Source organism: Pristis pectinata, chromosome 10 (assembly GCF_009764475.1).
Source record: "Pristis pectinata isolate sPriPec2 chromosome 10, sPriPec2.1.pri, whole genome shotgun sequence".
NCBI lineage: Eukaryota > Metazoa > Chordata > Chondrichthyes > Rhinopristiformes > Pristidae > Pristis > Pristis pectinata.
This window is the reverse complement of record NC_067414.1, coordinates 50,624,477-50,637,394: the sequence shown is the minus strand read 5'-3', so window position 1 is coordinate 50,637,394 and position 12,918 is coordinate 50,624,477. Positions and strand designations below refer to the sequence as shown.

At 39.9% G+C, this 12,918-nt stretch overlaps 1 protein-coding gene across 4 annotated transcripts in view; it reads left to right on the top strand.

Moving 5' to 3' along the window:
• Positions 1-12,918, top strand: part of arhgap18 (Rho GTPase activating protein 18) — a 123,962-nt gene that overhangs the window by 90,048 nt on the left and 20,996 nt on the right. For all 4 annotated transcript variants that reach the window (XM_052025251.1, XM_052025253.1, XM_052025252.1 and 1 more), the window contains 4 exons: positions 2,172-2,371; positions 3,199-3,404; positions 7,253-7,328; positions 7,958-8,106. In XM_052025251.1, coding sequence (XP_051881211.1) covers positions 2,172-2,371; positions 3,199-3,404; positions 7,253-7,328; positions 7,958-8,106 — 631 coding nt within the window. The remainder of the gene's footprint in view (positions 1-2,171; positions 2,372-3,198; positions 3,405-7,252; positions 7,329-7,957; positions 8,107-12,918) is intronic.

Genomic DNA, 12,918 nt, shown 5'->3' with positions numbered 1-12,918 from the left:
AGGCAAGAAGCAATTCTATCCTGTGAAACTTGTGCTTCTTCCCACATTTCCAACAGTGTTGTGCCCTTGGGGTTTCTTTAGCTTTGGCTTGCAGCTTTGTTTCTGTCAGATTTAGAGATTTCCTTGGGTTTATGTACTGCACTCATCCTGTTGACTCACTAATTATTTCAAGTTTGAACCTTTGTTTTCTACCGCATGGCAAATCCCGTCCATTTTCTGTAAGTTCAGGTTAATTTCTTGAAGCAAACTTTCCTGCAGCTGTGAGTGGGATTCCAAACATTGTTCATATGATTAATCATATGGTTCACCAGCATCCTGCCTTCTCCTGTAAACTTGAATCTCTCAAACAAAATGATTTTTTTGTTTGTGGCTGGCAGTAGCTGTATTGATGAAACTTGCTGAATGCTATCTTGCATTTCACCTCCTCTTCAGCCAGTCTATCCAAGTGGAATAAACCACATACTTCTACCCTGCCCCTACCTGGACTCATTCCATCCACTTCTAGCATATTTCCGGCAAGCTAATTTGACTATCTTCCTCTTTTCTACAATATAACCATTTTGAGAGCTTGTGATGGTAGCCATAATGCATACAGTTAAGTTTTTGCTCATCAAAACGGGAAGTGATTTAAAGTTAAGTCAATCACACTGCTCCACAAATTGATTCCTCTTAAATTATAGAGACCAGATTTGTTACAAAGAGACATATGTAAATTAAAATGAAGTAACCATACTAAACCCCAGGGAAGCAAGCAGTTTATAGACTGTTTTGTTTGCTGCTTTCAGGAAGACATACTCCAGAACTCTTTGCAACAAGTAAGTAAACACATGCACCCATGTGACCTCACTCTCCCATGCAACAATAATTACTTTGTGAGTTCATAGTTCTCTTTACAGTTTGGTTAGCTGTGAGTTCAGTGACAGGACCACCTGGAGGAGAAAAGAAAGCAGGAGACTGGAGACCTCAGGGGAGATCAGGGTTGGGGACTAATTGGAAGAGTGGGTAGTGTAGATGAGAGGTCTTGGGGGTACATTGGCGATGAAAATATGTTGGAGGAGTCAGGGGTGGTCATCAGTTAAGGCGAATTGGGTGAAGCATGTAAACAGGGATCAAAAATTAAGTGGAAATATACGTGCCTCTCAGATCCAGATGTCCTGATTTCCCTTTAGACTGCCAGGTTTCCCAAGTCCAGGGAAATCTAACCAGCCAAGGTTAAATTTGAAATGGGACACACAGCATCGTTGTATGTTTAAGGAACTGAACTGCCTCCTTGTCAGCAGGTTATTCCTGTGCTTCTCTTAAAACCAAGCAGTTTCAGATTTGCTACATTTCAAGTGGCACTTGCCCCATACCACTTAATATCTTCCGTCTTTCAAAACATGAAATTCATTCCAGTGGTGATAGTCGAATCTGAATGATAGACTGTGGTTGAAGCTTGAACGTTGAATGACTATTACCTTTCCTTTCTACCAGTGGCCAGTAATGACTCATGTTAAGTTTTACTTTCATTTTCTCCCAATATTGTATTTTGGCATTTTCTTCTATTCTTCTCTGCCCCTTGTACCAGTGTTCACAAACCAAATGCAATAAGTTTTAAGTTATTGGAACACGATATTAAGGTTAATTTAAGAGGAAAATATATGTATTTTTGAAGTATACATATTCTGCCATGGTTTCACTGCTCTCTGTCCATTGCCCAAAGACTCTGCTCCCCATGAATCCAAAACAGTGTAAGAGTAGAGTCACTTACCTCAGTTGGATTACTGTATATTTAATGCTGTTAAGGTATGCTCTTCTACAGGTGGCAATGAAGCACTCAACAAAATTGTGATTATGTCCATGACAAAAAGCATAGTGCAAATGTAAATAAAAACATAAAGTTGGTCTGAAAAGAGGAATATAACTTAATTGTGTCCAAGCACACAGGCAAGATCTCGTTTAGATGCAGATAAAGTTGTCACATTAACTAAGCAATAAGCTTTAGTAATTCATATTATTCCTGTAAAAATGCATACTTCTATGCACAAGAAACAAACTTGACAAAATTAATTTCATTCAATTACAGCTACATTTCCTCAAAGGCGAACCCCATAAACAAAAGACATACTAAGTTAAGTGGTGATGTTATTAGGAAACAGCTCTTTAACGTCTTTATGTTCTTTACTTCTTAGCCGAAGATGTGGGCAGTATAGCATGAACCAAATTCATCCGAAGAACAGTATGGGGAACCCTCATTATGAACGGTCCTTCTCCCAGGACTCTTTGGATGAATTTTCCATGGATGACTACTGGAGTGAAGTAGAACACATCCAGAAAACCCAGGAAAATGCCCAGGAAGAGCAAGAAGAAGTGTCTATCAAAGTACCCGATGGTGCGTGAAATCCATTGATAGAACTCCTATAATGTATTAATGTATCTAAATGATTAGCCTTTTTTTTTTGCAAAACAGCTAGTTAAATACATTCCAGACAAGATTTCTTCCATTTCCACTTGTATAATGAGGCTGAAAATAGCCAAAGACTAAAAGAGCAATAAAACATCAAAATTCACCATATTAAATATATGTGTCTATTTGAATAGAATTTTAACAAATTAAATAAAATTTTGGCCAGAAGATCCCATAGAAGCCCATTCCCTAATTACAAGTGCAGCAGAATGTGAACAGGGCCCTTTTCATATCTTAAGCAAGAGTTGAACTGATCACTATTTGTAGTGGGAGCTCCAACTGTGTACAGGACACATTGGATACCCTCCATGGAATATTAAAGTGTAGTGGGGAGAAATTTGCCTCTGCTCTGTCAATAGAATCAAGTATGATGAGGCAACCAGCAGTTGATAGATACTCTTTTTGTTTTAGGAAATACAATTGAAGTAACTGTTTTCATTACTGATATTTAAAGTCCGCTACTTCAAGCAATGAAATACTCACACCTGAAAGATTAAAATATTTGATTTTGAGATGCTAGCAGATCAATATATGACTGCCTTATGAGTATCTAGCCAGAAGAAGAGCAGCTAAATAAATAAATGCCTTTGGGTCTCAATGCCAAGAATGCTCAGGCCCAGTTACATTTTAGAATCTAGCTCTAAATGGTCATGCAGTGAAGACTTCTTTTTACACAAATTGTAACTTTTTTACAATTTACCTATTGTTACTGTTTGTCTTTCATTCTATTTTTTTCCTTCCTTTTTGTGCAGAAGGGGAGGTGGAGGCAGAGTGGCTGAAGGATGCAGGCCTTTCGGGTTTGGTCAGTGGAGACACCCAGGACAGCATAACGTTACTGTCCACCCTGACCCGTACCCAAGCAGAAGCTGTTCAGAGAAGAGTAGAAACATTTACAATGACGATGAGGAAAAAGAATAAGCAACCAATCCCTGATGTCAGGGACATCTTCAGTCAACAGGTAGGAGGGTAAATACACTTTAGTAGAGTCTAGGGAAGCAGACCTCAAATTCTTTTAAGATTTGCATGTCGTATGGAAGGTTTGTTTAACAAGAATCTAATACTTTCAACTCTCTACTTCTATAAAGTGACAGGATAATTAAGTGGGCTCTGTAGTTTGGAGGTATGGTGGGCATGGTGTGGGATGGAGGCAAAAAACAAAGTGTCTGCAATAATGATTCTTAATGCGGGATCTGGAACGTCAAGGGGCTTTCTAATCTTCTACCTTGAATAAATACCTGTAGAGTTCCCAGGAGGTGAGCATTATCAGCCATTGGCAGCATTTCAGCAGGGGTTCTGCCAACTTCCTACCAAAGGAGGTAGGGAGGACATGTACACGCACAGAATATTCTTTCAAGGCATAGTCACCATAACAACTTCTAATGCAGAAAGACAAACATTCAAAGCAGCAAGGAAATTAGAGGTGGTGAGAGAAGCAGACAGGCATGCTTTGCTTCCTTCTGTTTAATTGCCTGCAGTGGACATACAGTGCAGTCTAATTGCACGCAAAGGTGTTAAGGGTAGACAACTCATAAAATAATTTACATTAAATACAGAGTATGAAAATAGATTACTCTGTCTTATAAATAAGCACCAATGGATTGTATAACAGTTCAATTTATTGCAAAGAAGTAGAGAGAATTAATTTGGAATTCTTGTTTTACAAACAGCATGGAAATAGGCCCTTCCGCCCATTTCATCCATGCTGACCATGATGTCTATCTGAGCTAGTCCCACTTGCCTGCATTTGGCCCATATTCCTCTAAATCTTTCCTATCTACGTACCTGTCCAAATGTCTTTTAATCATTGCAATTGTACCTGCCTTAACAGCTTCCTCTGACAGCTCAATCTATATACCCACCAGTCTCTGTGTTTAAATGTTGTCCCTCAGGTCCATTTGAAAATCTTTTCCCTCTCACCTTAAAACCATGACCTTTAGTCTTAGATTCCCCTACCCCAGAAAAAAGACTATGACCATCTACCTTATCTATGCCCTTCATGGTTTTATAAACCTCCATAATGTCACCGCTCAACCTCCTGAGCTCCACGGAAAAAAAGCCCAGCCTCTCCAGCCTCTCCTTATAATCAAGCCCTCCAGTCCTGGTAACCTCTTTGTGAATCTTTCCAGCTTAATGACATGGTAGAACGAGCAGAACTGCACACAATACTCCAAGTGTGGTCTCATCAATGACTTGAGAGTTGTAACCCGACATCCTAACTCCTGTACTCACTGCCCTGAATGATGAAGACAAGCTTGCCAAATTCCTTCTTCACCACCCTGTCTACCTGTGTCGCCACTTTATGGGAACTATGTACCTGTCCCCCTAGGTCTCTGTTCTACAGCACTCTCCAGGACCCTACCATTTACTGCATAAATCCTGCCCTAGTTTAACTGACCAAAATGCAACATCTTGTACTTGTCTGAGTTAAGTTCCATCTGCCATTCCTTGGCCCACTTCCCCATTGCATCTACATCCTGTTGTAATCTTAGATAACCACCTTCACTGTCCACTACACAAATTCTGGTGTCATTCACAAACTTACTAACCATGTTACCAACATTGTTATCCACATCTGTGAAATATATCTGAGGAGACACAACGGACTGCAGATGCTGGGATGTGGAGCAGCACACAATCTGCTGGAGGAACTCAGCGAGTCGAGCAACATTTGTTGAGGGAGAGAAAATGTCAAGGTTTTAGGTCAAAAACCTGCATCAGGCCTGAGAGTGGAGAGGGGAGATAGCCAGTATAGAGAGGAGAGGGGGAGGGGTGAGACAGGAACCCGAGGTGATTGGTGGACCGAGGAAGGATGAAGGTGATGGGCAGGTCGTGCCAGGAAGGTGGGGGAGAGAGGGTAGGATGGAGTCAGGAAACAGAGGCAGGTGGATGATGGATGGAAGTAGGAAAAAAGAAGAGGTGGGGTGAGGAGGGAAGGGTGAAAGCAGAGACAGCTACTGGAGGGTAATAAGCGGGAACACAGAAGCTGCCAGTGCTGGAATCTGTTAAGTGAGGTAAATATATCTGACGCAGTCAAAAGCTACTCTCTGGTAATGTGCCCAAACCTTAGCCACAGGTTTGCTGGGGTGATTTAAGCAGAGGGATTAATCCTTGTAAAATAAAATGGCTTAATCTTCATTATTAAAAAGCAAAAACAAAGAAGTGCACAAATGGGCAGCACTTCTATAATTTCCATTCATATGTACATGATAATGGACACACAGACCAATCACTGAAGAGTAAGCCTACACAGACACGTGGGATCATATGTTAAAGTGGATCTGCGCATTGGAGTTCAGCGCAGGGAAACGACTTCAAGTAGGGCAACTTGTTAAAAACAATCCTTGTTTCAGTTTCCCCTCAATCATCAAACACCACCCTAGCCTTCACCACAAACACTTTTCCCACCCAGCTGATTTCACGGTGATACCAACCCCAGCAACCAGTCAACACACTGAAACTGCACCTTTCCCCTCAGCGACAATTGAAATCCATGCATCCCACTGCCCTTGACCCCCTGACATCCCATGATCAGCCGGCCCAAACTCCCACCATCTTACCAACAATGCCTTCCACCACCCATCCCAATAGCAAACTTCAAATCAAGGGATACTTTTAAAAAGCAGAGTTGTTCATCTCCTGCCTATGTATACTGTGCATGTAGAAGATAAGATATTGAAAACTAAGAACATATGTAATCGCCCATTGAGTATTCATATTGTAGAACCACATGTTCACTTCCCGTTAGCAGGCAGCCTCACTATTTGATTTGCATGGTCATTGGGTGAGGTTCTGTGCTCCCAATATCAGAACTCAAGCTTTTAAAAAAAGCCAAGGAGCCAATGTTACAAAGTCAGATTATGAATGAGTGGCTTCAACTCAGAATCACCATTAAGTATTTCAATTGGGGCACTGTGTGAATGTTTACCAGCAAAAAAAGAACTATTCACCATTGCCAATATCACAGGGTTTAATTTGAAGGCTTATCTTTAAACAAATTCGGACCACAGGATCATTATGGACATTAAAGGGTCCTTTCATTGTAGTTAGAGGAAATGTTATAAAACTCTTGCCCAATTTGTGTAGTGATGCATTTTCTATGCTGCCAGATACAAGTTCAATGAAAAATATATTATGACTGAAAACCAGGGACTTGAGCAATATCTGCGATTTTCTTTCCACTTCATGTGTCTGCAGTATAAAACATGAAGGACCTTGGGCAGACATTATCACATACAATGATGTGGAGTGCCCACTTTCAGAAGTTTCTTGTGTTGTCTACAGGCCATTCCTGTAGGAGCTGCCTTCCTCAGCACCCATGAGGCATGCATCTGCTCTGCACTGGGAACCCAATTTTGCCAGGTGGTCTTTCACTCATTTACCTACTAGCTCACTTTAAGTTTTACCCAAACTCCCTGTGCTTCTAAAGACTACCCAGCTCCCAATTCATAACTCTCACCCCATCCCCAACCACTATACTCTTTTTTTTTTCTCCCCACCCCCCCCCCCCCCCACATCCCCCACATTTAACATCGTACTCTCACACACAAAACATCCAATGGCTCTCTCTGCAGTAACCATTTAATACACCTTTGCAGTTGCCAAAGAAACTCTTGCCCTTAATTTGGCATCCCCCTCCTTCCCCCCATTGTGGTTTATATAACTCCCCCAGCTACCTCATTTCCGCCTTTAGTCCTTCGACTGGGCGGAGAATAAAGTGAACCCATAAACATTGATATGCTAAACACCTGTCAACTGCAGCTGAGTTGTACGCAATATCATGGAAAGTGTCTCTATGTTGACTTCTAGGTCTCAAGAACAAGTGAAGCTTCAGCTGTTACAGCTGATGAAAGTGAATCGGACAACACCACTGAGAAACAGGAAGGTATGAAGTACATCTTACAGGATTTAAGTGTGTTCTTACCGATTATTTTGGTAGTTTTTGTCACTTGTTTTCCAGTTACAATTTCTTAACTAAATGTGAAAATACTTCATTCGCCTATTCAGAGTTAATCTGTCTTTCTTTCAACTATCGTTCTACTAAAATGTCATTAATCCCAAACAGATTCTATCTCTGTACATACTTACCATCTGTTGTGTGTTTCCATCATTTTTTTGTGTGTTCTGATGGATCACATTCCACTCAGAATTTTAGTTAATTATCAATCAGCTTTCTAATTACTTCAAAAGGCCAAGCATTTAGCATTTTATGTGCTCTGCAATTTTTAAAGAACCAGTTATATGCTTCTAAATTTCCACAATTCCAAAGTTATTCATTTTGTTGTGGGTGTGTGACAAAATGGAATGTTTACATATTGAATGTCATGTTTCAAAAGAACTGCATATGATGCAGGCATTTTAATGTAAATTAGTTGTTCATTTGGAATGCTCTATCTTTGTAACTTGGAGAGGATAAAAACAAAGGTTAAATATTGCAATTCACTTCTCAGCTGGTTATCATCATCTGGAAAGAGACTTGGTTTGGTTTGTAATATACAGCTCTTTTACTTCTAGATCAACTGATCAGCTTGGAGACGAAGGATGAATGCACCCAACAAACAGCTGATATAAATCTAGAAATATCATACTCTGAGCAGGCTGCAAACATGAAAGTAAAATTAAGCAACCTGAAGCTCAATAGAGAGGATGATGCATCCCTGCCTGTAAGTAGTGTCAAAGAATAATACTGAATGGGGGCAATTTCAGAAATGCCATTAATCCCATTGTCCAAGAAACAGATAGCACTGAAATACTCTGCAGGTCAGGTAGCATCGGTAAAAGAGAGAAACAGAGTTAACATGTCAGGCCAATGACCCTTCAACAGGATCTTGAGTCGGAAGTGTTATTGCTGTTTCTACTTTCACAGATGCTGCCTGATTTCCTGAATTTTCTATTTTTGTTTCAAAATTTCCAGTATCTGTAGTCTTTTGATTTTCAATTCTACTGTCCTGCTCTTTTCCCTCTAGCCCTGTAAATCTTTTTCCTTCAACTATATGTCTAATTCCCTTTTGAACATCATCATAGAATATGCTTCCATTACACCTTCAGGTAGTTCATTCCAGATTGTGAGTCAATGCATAACTTCGATTTTCCCTCACATTGCCTCTGGTGTTTTGCTGCTTATTTAAATTCAGTATCCTCTGGTTATCAACTTTTTTTTCCATATTTGCTCCATCAAAGCTTTCCATAATTTTGAACACATGTATCAAATATCCCCTTAAACTTCTTTCCTCCAAAGACAACCATTGTCTCCTGTCTCTTTACAAAACTGTTATTCTGCAACTCTGGTATTGTATTTAAAAATTATTTCTGCACATACTGCAAAAAAGAACATGGGGCCATAGAAAATAGGAGCAGGACTGGGGAACTGAACATGTTCACCACCTTCAGGGGGAAGAAATTTCTCTTGATCCCGGTTCTAAATGGTGTTGGCTATGACCCCTGGTCCTGGACTCTCCAACCATTAGGAACATCCTCCTTATTATCCAGTTTATCATTTTCTATTATAACTTGGTAGATTTCTGTGAGATCCCCTCTCATTTGTCTATACAGCAATGAGGCCTAACCTTTCCAATCTCTCATTATACATCAATCCTGCCTTCCTGGGAATCAGTCTAGTATATCTATGTTACACTCCCTCCATGGCAAGAACATCCCTTCTCAGATACAGATGACTCCCACTTTACAGGAGGGTTGTGTTGCTAGAAAACAGTCCATATTGTGATATTCCGTAACATGAAGTCTCATCTTCTGTGCATGTGCCAAGAAATGAGAGTCGATTTAAAAAAAAATCAACACAAAATTTACATAAACTCCATAAGAGTGAATTTTATTCTGTACAGTGATGTGCAATAGTTTGGGCACCCCTGGTCAAAATTTCTGTTACTGTGAATAGCTAAGCGTGTAAAAGATGACCTGATTTCCAAAAGGCATAAAATTAAAGAAGACACATTTCTTTAATATCTTAAGCAAGACTACTTTTTTATTTCCATCTTTTACAGTTTCAAAATAACAAAAAAGGAAAAGGGCCCAAAGCAAAAGTTTGGGCACCCTGCATGGTCAGTACTTAGTAACAACCCCTTTGGCAAGTATCACAGCTTGTAAACGCTGTCTATAGTGGGATTTTCACCCATTCTTCCTTGCAAAAGGCTTCAAGTTCTGTGAGATTCTTGGGGTCGTCTTGCATGCACTGCTCTTTTGAGGTCTATCCACAGATTTTCAATGATGTTTAGATCGGAGGACTGTGAGGGCCATGGCAAAACCTTCAGCTTGTGCCTCTTGAGGTAGTCTTGTGGATTTTGAGGTGTGTTTAGGATCGTTATCCTGTTATAGAAGCCATCCTCTTTTCACCTTCAGCTTTTTCTTTACAGACAGTGTGATGTTTACTTCCAGAATTTGCTGGTATTTAATTGAATTCATTCTTCCCTCTACCAGTGAAATGTTCCCCGTGCCACTGGCTGCAACACAAGCCCAAAGCATGATCGATCCACCCCTATGCTTAACAGTTGGAGAGGTGTTCTTTTCATGAAATTCTGCACCCTTTTTTTTTTCCAAACATACCTTTGCTCATTGCAACCAAAAAGTTCTATTTTAACTTCATCAGTCCACAGGACTTGTTTCCTAAATGCGTCAGGCTTGTTTAGATGTTCCTTTGCAAACTCCTGGCACTGAATTTTGTGGTGAGGATGAAGGAAAAGTTTTCTTCTGATGACTCTTCCATGAAGGTCATATTTGTGCAGGTGTCGCTGCATAGTAGAACAGTGCACCACCACTCCAGAGTCTGCTAAATCTTCCTGAAGGTCTTTTGCAGTCAAGTGGGGGTTTTGATTTGCCTTTCCAGCAATCCTATGAGCAGTTCTCTCAAAGTTTTCTTGGTCTTGCAGACCTCAACTTGACCTCCACCGTTCCTGTTAATTGCCATTTCTTAATTACATTATGAACTGAGGAAACAGCTACCTGAAAACACTTTGCTATCATTTTATAGCCTTCTTTTGCTTTGTGGGCATCATTTATTTTAATTTTCAGAGTGCTAAGCAGCTGCTTAGAGGAGCCCATGGCTGCTGATTGTTGGGACAAGGTTTGAGGAGTCAGGGTATTTAGAAGGCTTTGAAATTTGCATCACCTGGCCTTTCCTAACAATGACTGTGAACAACCCATAGCCCTAACAAGCTAATGAAGGTCTGAGACCTTGGTAAAAGTTATCTGAGAGCTCAAATCTCTTGGGGTGCCCAAACTTTTGCATGGTGCTCCTTTCCTTTTTTTCACTTTAAAGTTGTACAAAACAAAAATAATACACTGATCTTGCTTAAAATGTTGAAAAGAATGTTTCATCTTTAACTTTATGACTTTTGGAGATCAGTTCATCTTCTACTCACTTAACTATTCACAGTAACAGAAATTTTGACCAGGGGTGCCCAAACTTTTGCATGCCACTGTATCTCAAATTTTTGAGTAGTGATTTGTGAATTCTCTAAGGGCAGATTTCTGTTACCTGAACAGCCATAATGTGAGGGTCACCTGTAAGGAGACCAAATCTGCACACAAACCTCCAAATGGGATCTCACCAAGACCCCCTGCAGTTGCAGCAAAGTATCCTTTCTCCTGTTCGCAAACACTCTCCAACGTAGCATTTGCATTCCTAAAGCCTGCTGCAGCTGAATGCTTGGTCTCAGCGACAAATGTACAAGGACAGCCAGGTCTCATTATACCTTCCCTTCTCCCAATCTATCACTATTCAGAAAATATGTTTTTCTAATTTTAGAACAAACTGAATAACCTCAAATTTAGCCATGCATTTGCTCACTCCCTCAGTTTGTCAAAATCCCTCCGCATCCACCTCACAGCTCACACTGCCCCCCAAGCTTTTAGTTTAGTTCCCTCATCCATATCATTGATTTATATTGAAAATAGCTGGGACCCAAGTCACTCTCTGCTACCTGTAGAAAAACCCATTTAGACCTACCTTCTGATTCCTATTTGTGAATCAATTCTCAATCTCTGCCACTTATTCCCAATTGTATGTGCTTGAATTTTACACTCTAACCTCTTATGTAAGTACAAATAAACCACATCCGACGGTTCTTTTTTTTTAAACTATTCTACAATGTATATCCTGAAAAGCTCCAGTAGATTTGTTAAGTGCGATTTCTCTATCATAAACCCTGTTGACTTTGTTCAGTCCTGTTTATTGCTTTCTAAGTGTTCTGTTATCGCATCTTTTATAATATTCTCACATTTTCCCCACTACTAATGATAGATGTACTGGTCTATAATCCCTTTTTTCCCTTCATCCTCTTTAAATCATGGGATTATATTGCCACATTCTGATCTGCTCCAGAGTCTAAAGAATTTTGTAAGATGACCACCAATACATCCATCATTTCCAGGACCATTTCTTTTAGTCTTCTGGGATATGGATTATAAGGCCCTGGGGGTTTGCTTAATTTTAGCCCCATTTATTTCCCTAGCACAATAACTAATACTGATTTCCTTCAGTTCTTTTCTCTGTCCAGACTGTTGTTTCCCAAGCATATCTGGGATGTTATTTGTGTCCTCCCTTGTGAAGACCAAACCAATGTATGTGTTTAATTGTTCTGCCTTTTTTTGTTCCCTGTTTCTAACTGTACAGCATCTGCCATTCCAAGGCTTTGACATCTTTCAGAAAGTTTGATTTCCATCGTTGAATATAAAGCTGTAGCTTAGATCTAAACAATGGTTTATCATAATGTTTCTGTTCTTGTGCTCTATCTCTCTATGAAGCCAGGAATCCTTCATGCCTTTTTAAACAGCTTTCTTAATGTGTTCTGCCAACTTCAGAGATTTGTACTCATGTACCCTAAGGTCTCTATGCTCTAATGGCTCCTTTAAAATTGCACCAGTTATTTCATATTGTTTCTCTTCATTCTTCTTATCGAAATGTAGTGCATCACAATCAGCATTAAATTTCACCTCATATTTCTCACCGTTTCATCAAGCCCCTGAAATATCCTTACTGTTTGCTACTTTTCTATATTCTTTGTCCCCTGGAAACTTTGTAATTATGCCTTGCATTCCATGGCTTTAATCTATCTCAAGCATATGTCTGGTTTATCCTTTTTGCCTTTTTTGAACACAGGTGCATAATTTGCTACCTGCAGTCCTTACAAACCAGTCCAACATCTTTAGAAAGATTGGAAACTATATTGTCACACTTATTTGGCAGCTAAGATGAATTCCACCTGGACAGAGTGACTTTTCTATTTCAAATACACCAACCTTTTAAGTATCTTGTTACTTTTTTCATCTGATCCAATTTGTCTTCCATCTCCTTGTCTGCAGTAAATGAAAATTTAAAAAAAAGAGCAGATGCTGGCAATCTAAAATAAGGCAGAAAACACTGGAAACACCCACCAAGTCCGGCAATAGCTGTTGAGAGCGAAACAGACTTAACATTTCAGGTTTGAGACCCTGATGAAAAGTCTCAGAGTGGAAAATCT